Source organism: Arvicola amphibius, chromosome 10 (genome assembly GCF_903992535.2).
Source record: "Arvicola amphibius chromosome 10, mArvAmp1.2, whole genome shotgun sequence".
Lineage (NCBI taxonomy): Eukaryota > Metazoa > Chordata > Mammalia > Rodentia > Cricetidae > Arvicola > Arvicola amphibius.
Genome location: NC_052056.1, coordinates 78,667,944 through 78,681,369, shown reverse-complemented (window position 1 = coordinate 78,681,369; position 13,426 = coordinate 78,667,944). Strand labels below are relative to the sequence as shown.

General features: G+C 40.8%; 1 protein-coding gene across 1 annotated transcript in view; it reads left to right on the top strand.

The window, feature by feature from the left end:
- Positions 1-13,426, top strand: part of Chfr (checkpoint with forkhead and ring finger domains) — a 35,936-nt gene that overhangs the window by 7,720 nt on the left and 14,790 nt on the right. Inside the window, 10 exon segments of the mRNA XM_038346386.1 lie at positions 521-630; positions 1,423-1,482; positions 1,611-1,826; positions 3,745-3,909; positions 5,131-5,290; positions 5,950-6,104; positions 6,229-6,391; positions 8,194-8,339; positions 10,787-10,903; positions 13,213-13,296. Of these exon segments, the coding sequence (XP_038202314.1) occupies positions 521-630; positions 1,423-1,482; positions 1,611-1,826; positions 3,745-3,909; positions 5,131-5,290; positions 5,950-6,104; positions 6,229-6,391; positions 8,194-8,339; positions 10,787-10,903; positions 13,213-13,296 (1,376 nt within the window).

Here is a 13,426-nt window from a genome sequence, read left to right as displayed (position 1 = left end):
ATGTTTACACTTTAGCTAGTAGATTTCCTTATCTCAAAATAAATTGAATGAAGTTTCCAAAACCACAATGCTAGGTGCAAATACCTGATTCATGAGGTACCATGTTTTTCTGGGTTTCCTCTAAACCAAGTTTTGCATAGGCTTTGTATCCATGGGAAACTCCCAGACAAGATTCACAGGGCAACGAAAGGTATCTGTAACACAAATGATGGATTAGGAGCTGAGTGAAAACTCCAAAGCCAGGCCAAGAATAGCCCAGCAGGGTTTCATGTCTAGTGGAGGTTGCTTGCTAACCCTCTGGCATCAGGCCAGTGGGACACTATGCCACTCAGAGAGACTTGGCAGCTTCTGCCTATCAAGTGCTGGGATTATAGGTGTTTGCCATACCAGTTAGTTTCTTTTCCCTTCCGAGTATTTTCAAAATGGTAATCCTGAGCAGATTTCTTAATAGTAGCAGAAAGATGTTAACCCTACTTAATTATTTTGAGTAGGGCAACTTATGCTTTTGTTTTCTTTACAGCACCAATGGAACAGTAATCAACAAGCTGCAAGTTGTTAAGAAGCAGACTTACCCTTTGCAGAGTGGGGATATCATCTATTTGGTATACAGGAAGAATGAACCAGAACAGAGTAAGAGAGAAAAATTTACTTTTCCCAGGTGTTGCATCAAGAAGCTGTCCAACTTAGGCTGGAAAACACCCTCAGAAAGAACACATGTTGAAGCAGGCATTTTTATAGAAAGTGACAATTACGGAGTTTTTTGTTGTATGCACTTGGATGGAGTGCTGACTTTTGGGGCACAGCTTTTCTTCAAGAATGCCAGCAAGAGCCTCACATCTGATAATGGCAGCTAAGGAGGAGTAAATGGGCTGGGCTGGGCTAAACAGTAGAATTGGAGTGTGGAAATAAATCCAGATGGGGCCCTGGAAGCCATTGCTAGGTCTACTCTTGGAGACTTTACAAAAAGCAGCAAAAGGTTAGACTGGACCGGTTCCATATAGGATAAGGAGAGTTGTTAAAAATCTTTGAAAGTCACCCTGAAATAATTGAAAAGCATCATAAACTCGGTAAGGAAGGAAAAAGAGGCCACTAATATTTCTTAAGTCCTCTTAATGTAAAGCATCTCTTGCCTCATAGAAGGAACTCGAATCTTTTCCTTCTAATGGCTTGCAGTTATTAGTGAAGCATGTCTTTTTTACCATTGTCTGCTTTCTGCGACTATTTTTCCCTTTGGTTGCTTGCTTATATTTAGGTTGGTAAAATTGTGGTTTGATTTTGTTAGAATCACTTAAACTGTTGAATGTTGCTAGATGGTAAGTGAAGATAATCAAGACATGTGATATGATCAAAGGTGAACAGGAGAGATGAGGTCTCACTTTCCACTAGGGCCACCACTCCCTGATTTGATTAATTTCCTTTTAGATGTGGCATACCTCTATGAATCTTTAAATGAAAAACAAAGCTTGCCTCAAGAATCCTTTGGTAAGTGAGCTTATGGCAAAAGCCTAGGTGCTGTAAAGGCCTTTTGAGTTCTAGGAATGGCCATTCAGTCAGTCCCCAAAGTGTCTTTCTGAGTTCTGAATGTACTCTCTTTATTTTTGTGCCTGTAGAAGCCAATAAAGAAAATATGTTCCATGTGACCAAAGATTCCTCAGGTCTGGGGCAGGGTGATGACCTCCAGGTTCCACTATTGTCACCCATGGCTGAAACATGCTTGGAGGAACCACAGCCATCAACATCGACATCAGACCTCTTCCCCTTGGCCTCTACCTCTTCTGTGGAGCCAGAGCTGACCTCTGCAGGGCAAAAACATTCCTCTAGCTCTGGTGAGATGGGGAGCACAATGACAATTGCAGTTTTTGTTCCTTGAGATACAGTAAATCCATTCATCAGTAAGTGTTCTGTAGTCATGTATACTGACTTATTTCAGTCCCAGGAAAAAGACTTATAAGGACCATGGTAACATAGTATTTTTGTAATTTCATCTAAATATATTTCATATACTATAAATGTCACTAAGTTAAAGTATAGCAATCAGTGTTTTAGGTACATTTACAAGGTTATATGGCTATCACTGGTATTTGTTTAAAGACAGGGTCTCTCTGTGTAACAGCCCTAGCTGTCCTGGAACTAGCTCTGTAGACCAGGCTGGCCTCAAACTCACAGAGATCCACCTGCCTCTGCCTCCTGAGTGCTGGGATTAAAGACGTGCCATGACTGCCCATGGCCATCACTGTTAATTGCAGAATATTCTATCGCATAAAGGGAAACTCATGTCTCTATGCATTTATTTGTATGTCTGAACATTTTGTGTTCATAGTCATACAGTATGTAGTTTTATGACTGGGTTCTTTATTTATCATGTTTTCAAGGTTTATCCAGAACTGTGTGTTGGTTAGAACCAGTTTTACATGCCCTGTTTCTTATGCCTTGTCCTTTTTTCTTTTTTGGTTTGATCCCCAACAACACACATACATAAATACTCAAAACCTACCTCACCATTACATTTAAATTCTATTTCATCTGTCCATGTGCATGTAGTCTGATACGACTATTAACCTTCTGATTTCAGATTTCCTAGAATGAATAATGTATATCTATTTGTAATTTCTATTCTCATATATATATATATATATACCACCATTCCACTTCTTTTGTAATTTTTAAGAATGAAGATTTTTTATCTATATGCTGAAGTATTATACTAACAAAATAATTATAGTTAAAACTTAGTGCCTACTAGATGTGAGATGGTATAATAAGTACTTTTTATATGTCCAGTTTCCCTATCTGGAGCCTTTATGTAATCTTTGTCCTCAAATAAAAAGCATGGCTGAAGACAGGCGATAGTGGCACACGCTTTTTAATCCCAGCACTCAGGAGGCAGAGACAGGCGGATCTCAGTAAGTTCAAGGCCAGCCTGGTCTACAAGAGCTAGTTTCAGGACAGGCTCCAAAGCCACAGAGAAACCCTGTCTTGAAAAACAAAAACTAACAAACAAACAAACAAAAAAATCATGGCTGAACATAAAGGCTCTGAAGATCAGAGGATGGATAGGTTCCAGGGCCAGGAGGTGGTCTGGGAAGTTAGATTCTTGTTCTTTCTTTAGTATATGAGTTACTTTATTCCTGAAATAATTCCCCTACCCCTCTTTTTTTGCTTTCGATGGTATAATCCAGTTTCTTCTTTTTTCAAATACTAGTGCTTATCATTTGAATATTATAAAGTAGATATGTATTATGCTATAATAGTATGGATAAGCTAGAGAATAATGAAAAGTTTCCTGACTTTTCAATCGAGTTCACTCAAGTTGCATGTGATACTTAAGCTTCTATCTATTTAGGTGATAACTCTACTTGTTAGTTGCTATTATTTGCTTTACCATACTTCCTGTTCCTGTCAGAAGTGTATCTATTTCATACCTCTTTTGGGTGTGTTTAGTATACATTTTGTGATTGCAAGAATGTGTACCTGTGCATATTAGACCTAGTATTTAGGGACAGTCTTATTGTGGACCTCCATGCATGTCTTTCCATGTGAATGTGCCACTTGCCTCTAGCTTCATTAGCACAGAGATGGACTCTAGTGCCTTTTAAGTTGTGACGCATATGGATGAGTATTTATATAAGACATGATGCGTGTGAGATCTATAATTACATAATGTACTTTATTAAATCAGTAACTCCTGATTCTTTCTTTTGAAGTGGATAAATCAGAACCTGTCTTATTTGTCCCTTTTTACAGGACTTGGGAAAGCAGGCATCTCTCCAAAAGAATGTAGTCCACTTGTTGCAAATCATGAACTCTCTAGCCTTTCTCCAGGTCTCCAAGACAAAGAAGCATCCTTCTCTTTGTTGGAAACTGAAGACAATGAGGAATTGGAGCCTGCCAAAAAAAAGACAAAAGGAGGTTAGGCTCACTGCTCTGTGCATCCTTTGTACTCTTGTGCTCTGTGCTGTGCTGGCTTTGCCTACAGGGGATTCCCGGCTTTGCCTGCGGGGGATTCCTGCTTTTTGCAGAAGTATGTGGATTTGCCTCAGGTTTGTACTGTAACAACTTGCATTTTCTGTATGAAAGTCTAAGATTCTTCCTGTTTGCATAATTTAAGTAGAACTGTTCACTACTAGGTCAGTTAGATAAGAAAACTGTAAAGAAGACCCAGGGCAGAGAATAACTGCATTTATTTCCATCTAGGTGGCTTTTAAAGTTGTATGCTATTTTTGTTCCTTTTCAGATGGGCTTTTGTTATATAACCCTGGTTAGCCTTGAACTTGCTTTGTAGACCAGACTGGTCTCAGACTCACAAAGAGCCACCTGACTCTGCCTCCCAAGTGTGCCATCATATGCAGCTTATAAATCTAACTTGTAAAAATAAAGTAAAAGTTGAGCCAGGTATAATGTCACACATCTGCAATCCCAGTTCTGAGGAAATGGAAACAGGTGAATCGGACCTTTAAGGTAATCCTAAGCTATAAAATGAGTTCGAAACTAATCAGAGCAACATAAAAACAGCTTAAGAAACAATAATAGTAGTAGTAGTACTTTGTGTATACACTTATAAATGTATCCAGAAAAAGAACCATTTTAAAGCCACGAGTTTTATTTCCAGGACTTTCTTTTGTGCATGGGGTCATGTTTAAGCAAAAATGACATTTACAAAAATACAATACAAAAAAAATACTATACAACTGGTCCTCCCTCTTTCTCTTTCTCCCTCTCCCATGTTATCTTAATGTCTTATGCATATGTGCAAACATTCTGAGTATCCTTTTTTCTGTGTCTTTTAGGTCAGCAACTGTTCTTCTAAACCAGAATTTAGGCACAAAGGAATATGTGACTTATTTGGGATCATCTTAAAAAATAGTTTTTAAATAAAAAAAAATAGTTTTTATATAGCCAGGCATGGTGTCACATTCCTTGAATCCCAACTTTATTCTAGGGCAATGAGTTTCCTGAACAGCCAGGGCTACATACAAAGACCCTGTCACAAAAAAACGGCTACAACAAAAAAAAGTCTTTATAAGTGGCTTTGTTTCCTCTGCTGTTGGATGCACATTAGAAGATCTGAGGATCTCCTGTGTCTTCAGATGAAGTGATTGTGACTGTTCAGACTTACCCTTTGTCTTATAGATGAAGAGATTGACTTGAACCTGCAGTTATTGGTTGCAGACCAGTGTGGAAATGCCCAAACCTCATGTGAGGATGTCAGAGTTGCCTCTGTGAAGCCAGACAAGATGGAGGAGACACTAACATGCATCATCTGTCAAGATCTTCTGCATGACTGTGTGAGGTGTGCTGCTTCATATCCTAGGGTTGCTTCACTAGCACTAGCTCCTTTGACAGGTGTAGGGAAATGATTAAATAAAGTAGACTTTGATCCTCTTTTGCCCTGGAATCTGCTCAGGTTTTCATTTTCCTTTTACTTGTGGTGTCAACAAGGAGAAATTCTCAAACCCAGTGACCAGGGCTGTAGAATCCATGAGATTTGGTCACTCTTGGTTTTGACTGACACAGGCAACCTGGTCTTTTCTTTGTAGGAGGATCATGTGAATATACTGGGTTTCAAAGATTTTCTCAATAAAGACATAATACTTAAAATGAAGTTACCAGGATTATCTTTGGGAGAAACTTCTCTTGGGTTTTGTTTGGAAACTTGGGAGGTAGATACTACCCAACTTTCTGTTGCTTCTTTTCCTGAAGTTATGATCTGCTCTTTGTTCCCCCTGAAAACAGACATATAGCACTGATTTTTTTTTTTATCTTCTAATACTGAGCTTTAGTATTTTTAGGTTAGATGATAGAATTCTCCACAACTGGCTTACAGTTGGGGATCCAGCTTGCATTCCTGTTTGGGTAGGCCTGCTATAGGTGTCGTCTGAATATCATAGTGGCATATCTTTGGAAGATTTTGTCAGGAAATGTGTTCTTTGTTCCTTCATATTCTGCCAGTTTGCAGCCTTGTATGCACACATTTTGTGCAGCTTGCTACTCTGGCTGGATGGAGCGTTCATCTCTGTGCCCTACCTGCCGATGTCCAGTGGAGCGCATCTGCAAAAACCACATCCTAAACAACCTCGTGGAAGCGTACCTTATCCAGCACCCAGGTCAGTTTCACTGACTTTTCCCTTTTAGGGACCTGGGGTTGTGAGCTCTGCTCTGGGCAGTCTATATCATCTCTCTAGTTCTGTTTCCCTTGCCAGTGAATTTTGTTATGGCCTTTTTATTTAGATAAGAGTCGCAGTGAAGAAGACGTGAGAAGTATGGATGCAAGGAATAAAATAACTCAAGACATGCTGCAACCCAAAGTCAGGAGGTCTTTCTCTGATGAAGAGGGGAGTTCAGAGGACCTGCTAGAGCTATCAGATGTTGATAGTGAATCCTCAGACATCAGGTTAGACATGTTCCTGGCTCATAGTGGGGCCTGGGGTTAAGAAATACATTAATACTGTGCTTTACTGTATTGTGGAGTGTATAGCTAGAGCACTTCAGTAAGTCAGTTTGCTTAATGTTTATAGCTTGTTTCCTCAAATGTATGGCCAGACTGGATGAACTCTTGAGCAACAATGAGTAAGTTAAGAGCCTCGGGTAGTCTCCACGGTCTTTTTTAATTAATTAATTAGGTCTTTTATATATATACATATATATTGAGACAGGGCCTCCCTATGTAGCCTTTGCTATCTTGGAATTCACTGAGTAGACCAGGCTGGCCTTGACCTCATGGTGATCTACCTGCCTTAGCCTCCTGAGTGCTAGGATTAAAGGCCTGTGCTACCACCACATCTAGCTTGGTTATCTTTATGTATAGCCCTGGATGCCCTGGACTATGTAGCCCAGGCTGTCCTTGAACTCACAGAGATTTGCTTGCTTCTGCCTCTTGAGCAGTGGAATTAAAGGCATGCACCACCATGTCCAGCTTCTTCAGTGGGTCTTGAACCCCACATCCTTACCCTCACTTTCTTAGGCTCCCCATCATAAGTTCTGATTCACTAGCTGTAGCAGAGAAATCATATGTATTGTTTTTCCCACATAAGCACACCTAATTCTTGTAGTTAGAGACTGTGAGTCCTTGGATGTAATGGTAGTGTTACAATATCTTAGAGTAGTATCACAGGAAAGGTATAACCCCCAGGCTGAAAGGACACAGCCCTTTGAGACCCAATTTTACTTGCTGACACATTAGTTTCAGGTCTACACTGTACGCCTGATATTTAAAAAAAAAAAATAAAGATTAACCTCTCCTGGATTACAGATTTCAAGACTAGCCTGTGAAACTTAGATTCTTTTTGTTTGTTTGTTTTTGTTTTTTGAGACAGGGTTTCTCTGTGTAGTTTTTGGAACTGTTCTGGAACTAGCTCTTGTTGATCAGGCTGGCCTCAAACTCACAGACATCCACCTGCCTTTGCCTCCTGAATGCTGAGATTAAATGTGTATACTACCACCGCCTGGCTGAGAAATTTAAGTTTCTTATCTCAAAATAAAAAGCATTTTAAAAAGTTTTTGGAAGTGTAGCTCAGTAATGGAGTGTTTGCCTAGAATGTGAGAATTGACCATGAGGTCAATCTGTCATATTATGAACAACAACAACAAAAAATCCCCCAAACAAAACAAATTTGGATGTGGCTGCTGACACCTGTAATTCCAGTTCACTAGGACCCTCTTGCCTCAGTCTTAACAGTGCTGGGACTACAGCTGTGCTCTGATTTCAACAAAGCAAGAACATACTGCATTGAATGAGCTAGCAGTACTTTCAGTGTAGTTTTCTCTTACGGAAGTGTTCCTAAGAGAAAACTCTTATTGGATTTCTTGACCTTTTCATGAGCCTCTGAGCCCATGTCCTATTGAGTAGGGACTGAGTGGTCCAGGATGAGTATGCTGAAACACAGGGTATGAGGGATTTAACACAGAAGTAAGCTGAGCCCAGAGCAGCTATCATGTGGTGGATGTTGTTCTCTCTCTCTCAGATTCCTATTCCAGGTGGTTATGGCTAATGTCCTGCTAGTGGTGGGAGCTGGGCAGAAAGGAGGGGTCGGCTTCTTTCTTTACACACATTGAAGCAGTGTTGAAGATGAGTAGAGGTAGAGCAGAGGCTTTGAAGAGTAGTAGCCCAACAACTGGAGCTGGAGGTAGATGAGAATGTAACAGTGATGTCTGCCTGTTCCTTTGTGACTTCAGCTCTGCTTGTTCTTCTCACAGTCAGCCATATATCGTATGCCGACAGTGTCCTGAATACAGAAAGCAAGCAGTGCAGTTTCTTCCTTGCCCAGTCCCAGATAGCGAGCTGAGAGCTTCACAGGCCCTTGGTGGAGAAGCACCATCAACCTCTGCCAGCTTACCAACAGGTAAAATAGTGGTATCTAAATGTGAGTTTTTCCTTCCATTGTGTTACATCCTTGTGATTCTTGTTCTAGTTTCCTATGGTGGGATTCCTCTGTGATGTCTTTCTTGCCCTCTAGTTTCATATTTCAGCAGTCCTCTTGCCTCTCATAGCCTCTTGCTTGGCATAACCAGTATTGGTAAGAAATTAAGGGAGCTGGGCATGGTAATGTGTGCCTTTAAATCCCAGCATTTGGGAGGCAGAGGCAGGCAGATCTCCATGAGTTCCAGGCCAGTCTGGTCTACAAAGCAAGTCCAGGATAGCCAGTGCTACACAGAAAAACTCTGTCTTGAAAAAACAAAAAAACAAAAAAAAAAGGAAAAGAAAAGAAAAAAATTAGGGAAGCATGGCTGAGACAGGAGTATCTCTATGAGTTCAAGGCCATCTGGTGGGGGGAGGGAGGGAGAGAGGGGGGGGGAGGGAGGGAGAGAGAGAAATTAGGTGAATATCTGTTTATTTGAGGGTCTCCCCTTTTGGACACACCTGGTAATTAACAGTCCTGGTTTTAACTTTTGGTCTGTATTCAGCCTACTGCTTCAGGCAGTTTGTTTGGTGGGGTTTGCCAAAACCAAATTTTGTATCTGTCACCTAATTAGAGATTGGCTTCTTTCTTAAGAGCATGTGCAAATAAATTCCCATAGTCTGTCTTGCATCTCTGTAGAGTTGCCCTCTAAATAATTTCCCATCAGTTGTGTATTTCTAACAGATAGGTCCCCCGATGCATTGAGAAGAGCAAGAGATGAGCTGAGATATAGCTCAGTGTAGAGGACATACTTATTTAACATTTGCAAGGCATTTGGTTCTACCCCAAATATAACGATGGAAAGAGAAAAAAGAGAGCTGTTTACTTGCATGTGGCATGAAGTTCTTAGCTCTAAGTGTTGAAGCCTAGCAACCAGAACTGGCTGCAGATAGAATAACAGTATCCTCTGCCTGGAGTTGGCTACTTTAGTTCTAGCTTTGCCTGTTCTTAACTGCAGTTAAGCACTGTGATCATTGCCAAATTGAAAATAGCCTTTGGAACCCTGACCCTTTACCTGCTATTTAGCCTAAGTGTGCTAAAAGGCCACTAACCTAGGGTTGTAATTAAGAGCCACGTTCTTGGCAACCCTACTAGAACATTGTTCCAGGCCTCCCTGTCACTTCTAGAACCCATAGTTGGGACAGCAAGGCAGTATTCAGCAACCAGAGATAGATACTTTACCACTATCTAGGAAGGACTTTTTGATCTTTTGAAATAGTCTCAATTTATAACTCAGGCTGTCCTAAAATTCAGTATATATCTCAGGCTAGCCTTGAACTTGTCACCTTCCTGCCTCAGCTTCCCAATAGCTAACATTTAGGTGTATACTCACTCTTATGCATGCCTTGAACTCCCTTAGTACAGTTACTTTCCAAAAAAAATTTATTTATGTATGTATGTGTACATATAAATGGGTATTTTTGGTGCTTGGGATTGAGTCTAAGGCTTCTCAAATGCTAGACAAGTACTCACTGAGCTATAACCATTGAATTCCCATATTTCAAATGGCAGAATATCATTAGACCACTTAGGAAGTAGTTTTAATTCCTCCCAAATCCTGTCCCTCCTCCTGTGTTGCCTCTCTAGATGAAAAAAAAAAAAATTTTTTTTGGAAGCACAGCTTTATTTCTTCAGCAACAAACATTTAAGCACCAGACTAATCAAGTGGCCCCTAAGTACCTGAAGACCAAGTCAGGCAAAAAATATTAGGCCCCACATTTAAGTAGCAGCTACTATTTCTGGACTCTTGCTTGTACTGCTTAGGAGGGACCGGACATAAGGTCAAACCTGAGCGCCTTCTCCCAGCCAGGCTTAACGAGAAACTGGAGGCCCAAAGCGCTGTATAGTGTTCACCACTAGGGAAAGCTGGTCAAGAAAGTTCATGATGGAAATTCGGAGGAAGCGAGAGCCTTCCGATATCCAGTGTACTTCCAGCACGCAGCCGCTCACTTTAAGCTCCTTCGCCAACAGTCCTTGGTGCGGTTCGGCATCAGGAGCTAGGGACCCACAGGCGATTTCTGCCTCCAAAGAGGTCGGGAAAGGCACTGTAAGAACGAATCTGTGATGTCGGATCCCCGGCCTTTGGGTTAAAGGCATGGTGCTTTGGCTCGAACCGGAGACTTCCGGTGCTCGTGCAACAGGGTGAGCTCCACTGGGAATAACTGCCACTGTGCCTGCATTGCCGGGACAGCAGCGGCTAGTCAGTGAATCCGCGCCATGTGCAGTGTGGCCTAACCCTCTATGTAGACTTTATGTCTACTGCTGCTCCACTTTCCAACCCATCCTCCGCCACCTCTACAACCCAGAGCCCTAGATGAAAAATTTTTGTCAGCTACCTTTCACCTGGTGTCTGGACATATTCTGACATAAATATGTATGTGCTTCAGCAGCCCAGGATTATATGTGCCCTCTTCAAGGAAGCCACGCCATTTGCACCTGTTGCTTCCAGCCTATGCCTGACCGAAGAGCTGAACGTGAGCAGGATTCCCGTGTTGCCCCTCAGCAGTGTGAGTGTGTTTGTCTCCCTCAGGTGCCCCCTCCTGAATGTGCAGGAGGACATTCTTGTGCATTCTCCATGGCTTGATTTTTTTTTAATTAAATCACTGATTGGCCCATTAGCACTAGCTTCTTCTTATTACATGGCTTGATTTTTCAGATGAAATTGACTTTAGGCTATAAAACAAAGATACATTTTTCATCTGCATATAATCAGTTGATCCCACATGAGCATATTGAACACTTATTTTTTCCACCAGTGGATAACACTGCCCACACTTCCAGATGTGGGTGGTTATATATTTCTATATCCATTCTCATATCAGAACTATAGTCTTTATATAATGTGTTACTTACAAATCCAGTAGATGAAATACCTTGTGTTTAATCTACATTTCACCATTAAAACAGTTCTTTAGATAGAGAGGTAGTTAAGTGGTGGAACTCTTGCTTAGCATGTGTAATCTCGGTTTCATTCTTTGTATTGTAAAACATCAGAAAAATAAATGGAGCTCTTCATTAATGATTTTTTGAATATGCTTTTGTTTGAAATGCTTGTTCATGTCTATTGAATTTTGAAGTATTTCTCAACTTGAGAGTTCCTTGATCATTATTGTTGTTAAATGAAATAAATCATAAATTTATGTGGTCACATCACAAGTCTCTGCAGTGCCTGAGCTACTCTTCTGTGGCACAATGTATGATACAGTACAAGCTCTCCACTGCAGTGATGTGGTGGGTTTTGTTTGCTTGGAGACTGCTCTGGGGAGGTGGTCCTCCTAGCCTAGACTTAGTGCAATACAGAAGAGGAGACAGTAGCACAGTAGCAGTATGCATTCTGGAATAGGCAGCTAACAAGCTCCAGGCATACCAGGGTGACCTCTAGGCATGTTAAGAAGAATCCATGGACGAGTCCTGAGAATACTGACATCTGAAAAATACAGATCAGCAAGTGGCGACTGAAGTTAGGGTCTTAAAATTTTGCTAAGAGGGCAGTCTTTACTTTTGACTAATTTATAGAGAAATGCTTTTTATAGATACAGGCAATTACAAAGTAATTATACTCTTAAAAAGGTTTAATTATTCAATCCTGTAAGAATTTCAGCTAGGATTATTTACTAGTGTATTCTATGAAATTGCATTGTGGAGAACATTAAACATTAAAAACCAACCCAGGGGGCTGGAAAGATTGTTCTTCCAAAGGTCCTGGGTTCAATTCCCAGCAACCACATGGTGGCTCACAACCATCTGTAATGAGTTCTGGTGCCCTCTTCTGGCCTTCAGGCATGCACACAGACAGAATATTATATTCATAATGAATATTTTTAAAAAACCAACCCAGACACAGAAAGACAATTATCATATGTACTCACTCATAAGTGGTTTTTAAACATAAAGCAAAGAAAACCAGCCCACAAATCACAATCCCAGAGAACCTAGACAATAATGAGGACCCTAAGAGAGACTTACATAGATCTAATCTACATAGGAAGTAGAAAAAGACAAGATCTCCTGAGTAAATTGGGAGCATGGGGACCTTGAGAGAGGATTGAAGGGGGAGGGGGAGGCAGGGAAGGGAGCAGAGAAAAATGTAGAGCTCAATAAAAATCAATTTAAAAAAAAGTAGAGCTCAATAAAAATCAATTAAAAATAAAAAAAAATAAAATCAGTAAAACATTTAAAAAAGAATTTCAACTAGTGTATTTACTAGTGTATTCTATGAAATTGCATTGTGGAGAATATTAAACATTAAAAAACCTTTTCTATAAGGGAATGCAGAATAATCATAAATAATGAAAACATTATTTGTGGTAGGTAGAAAAGCTATCTGCAGACATGAATGTGCAATTACTTCAAGTTTGTCACATAGTCAGAGCTGGGAAACAATGAACCAGGACTGTTTGGGTACTGGGGTCATAGACCAAGCTGTTTTTTTTTTTTTTTTTTTGGTTTTTCGAGACAGGGTTTCTCTGTGGCTTTGGAGCCTGTCCTGGAACTAGTTCTTGTAGACCAGGCTGGTCTCGAACTCACAGAGATCTGCCTGCCTCTGCCTCCCGAGTGCTGGGATTAAAGGCGTGCGCCACCACCGCCCGGCGACCAAGCTGTTTTTAAATTAACTTTTAATTATCACAATTCTGTCACCTTTGATTTTAGATGTTATCTGGGACGTTGTCTCTGCTCCCTAGTTCCATGAGAACACCTCAGAAAGACTGTCTTCAAAGAGAGTTGAGCTCTTGAGTCTGGTTCTAAATTTCCTCAAGTATGAGAACAGGCACAGTTCTAGGTCCCAATTGATCAACTAACTGTCTTCTGTCCACAGGTGCAGTATGCCTGCAACCCTTCTGCCATTTGTATTGGGGCTGCACCCGGACTGGCTGCTTTGGCTGCTTAGCCCCTTTCTGTGGTAATGTCAGCTCTTCAACCTAGTTGCTTTGACTTTTCATTTGTTATCTTGATGAACTTGGAGTAGGTGGTATTGAATTGTGACCTGATGTGTTCAGAGAGAAAAGAGGCTGCTATGGGCCCTCAAGTGA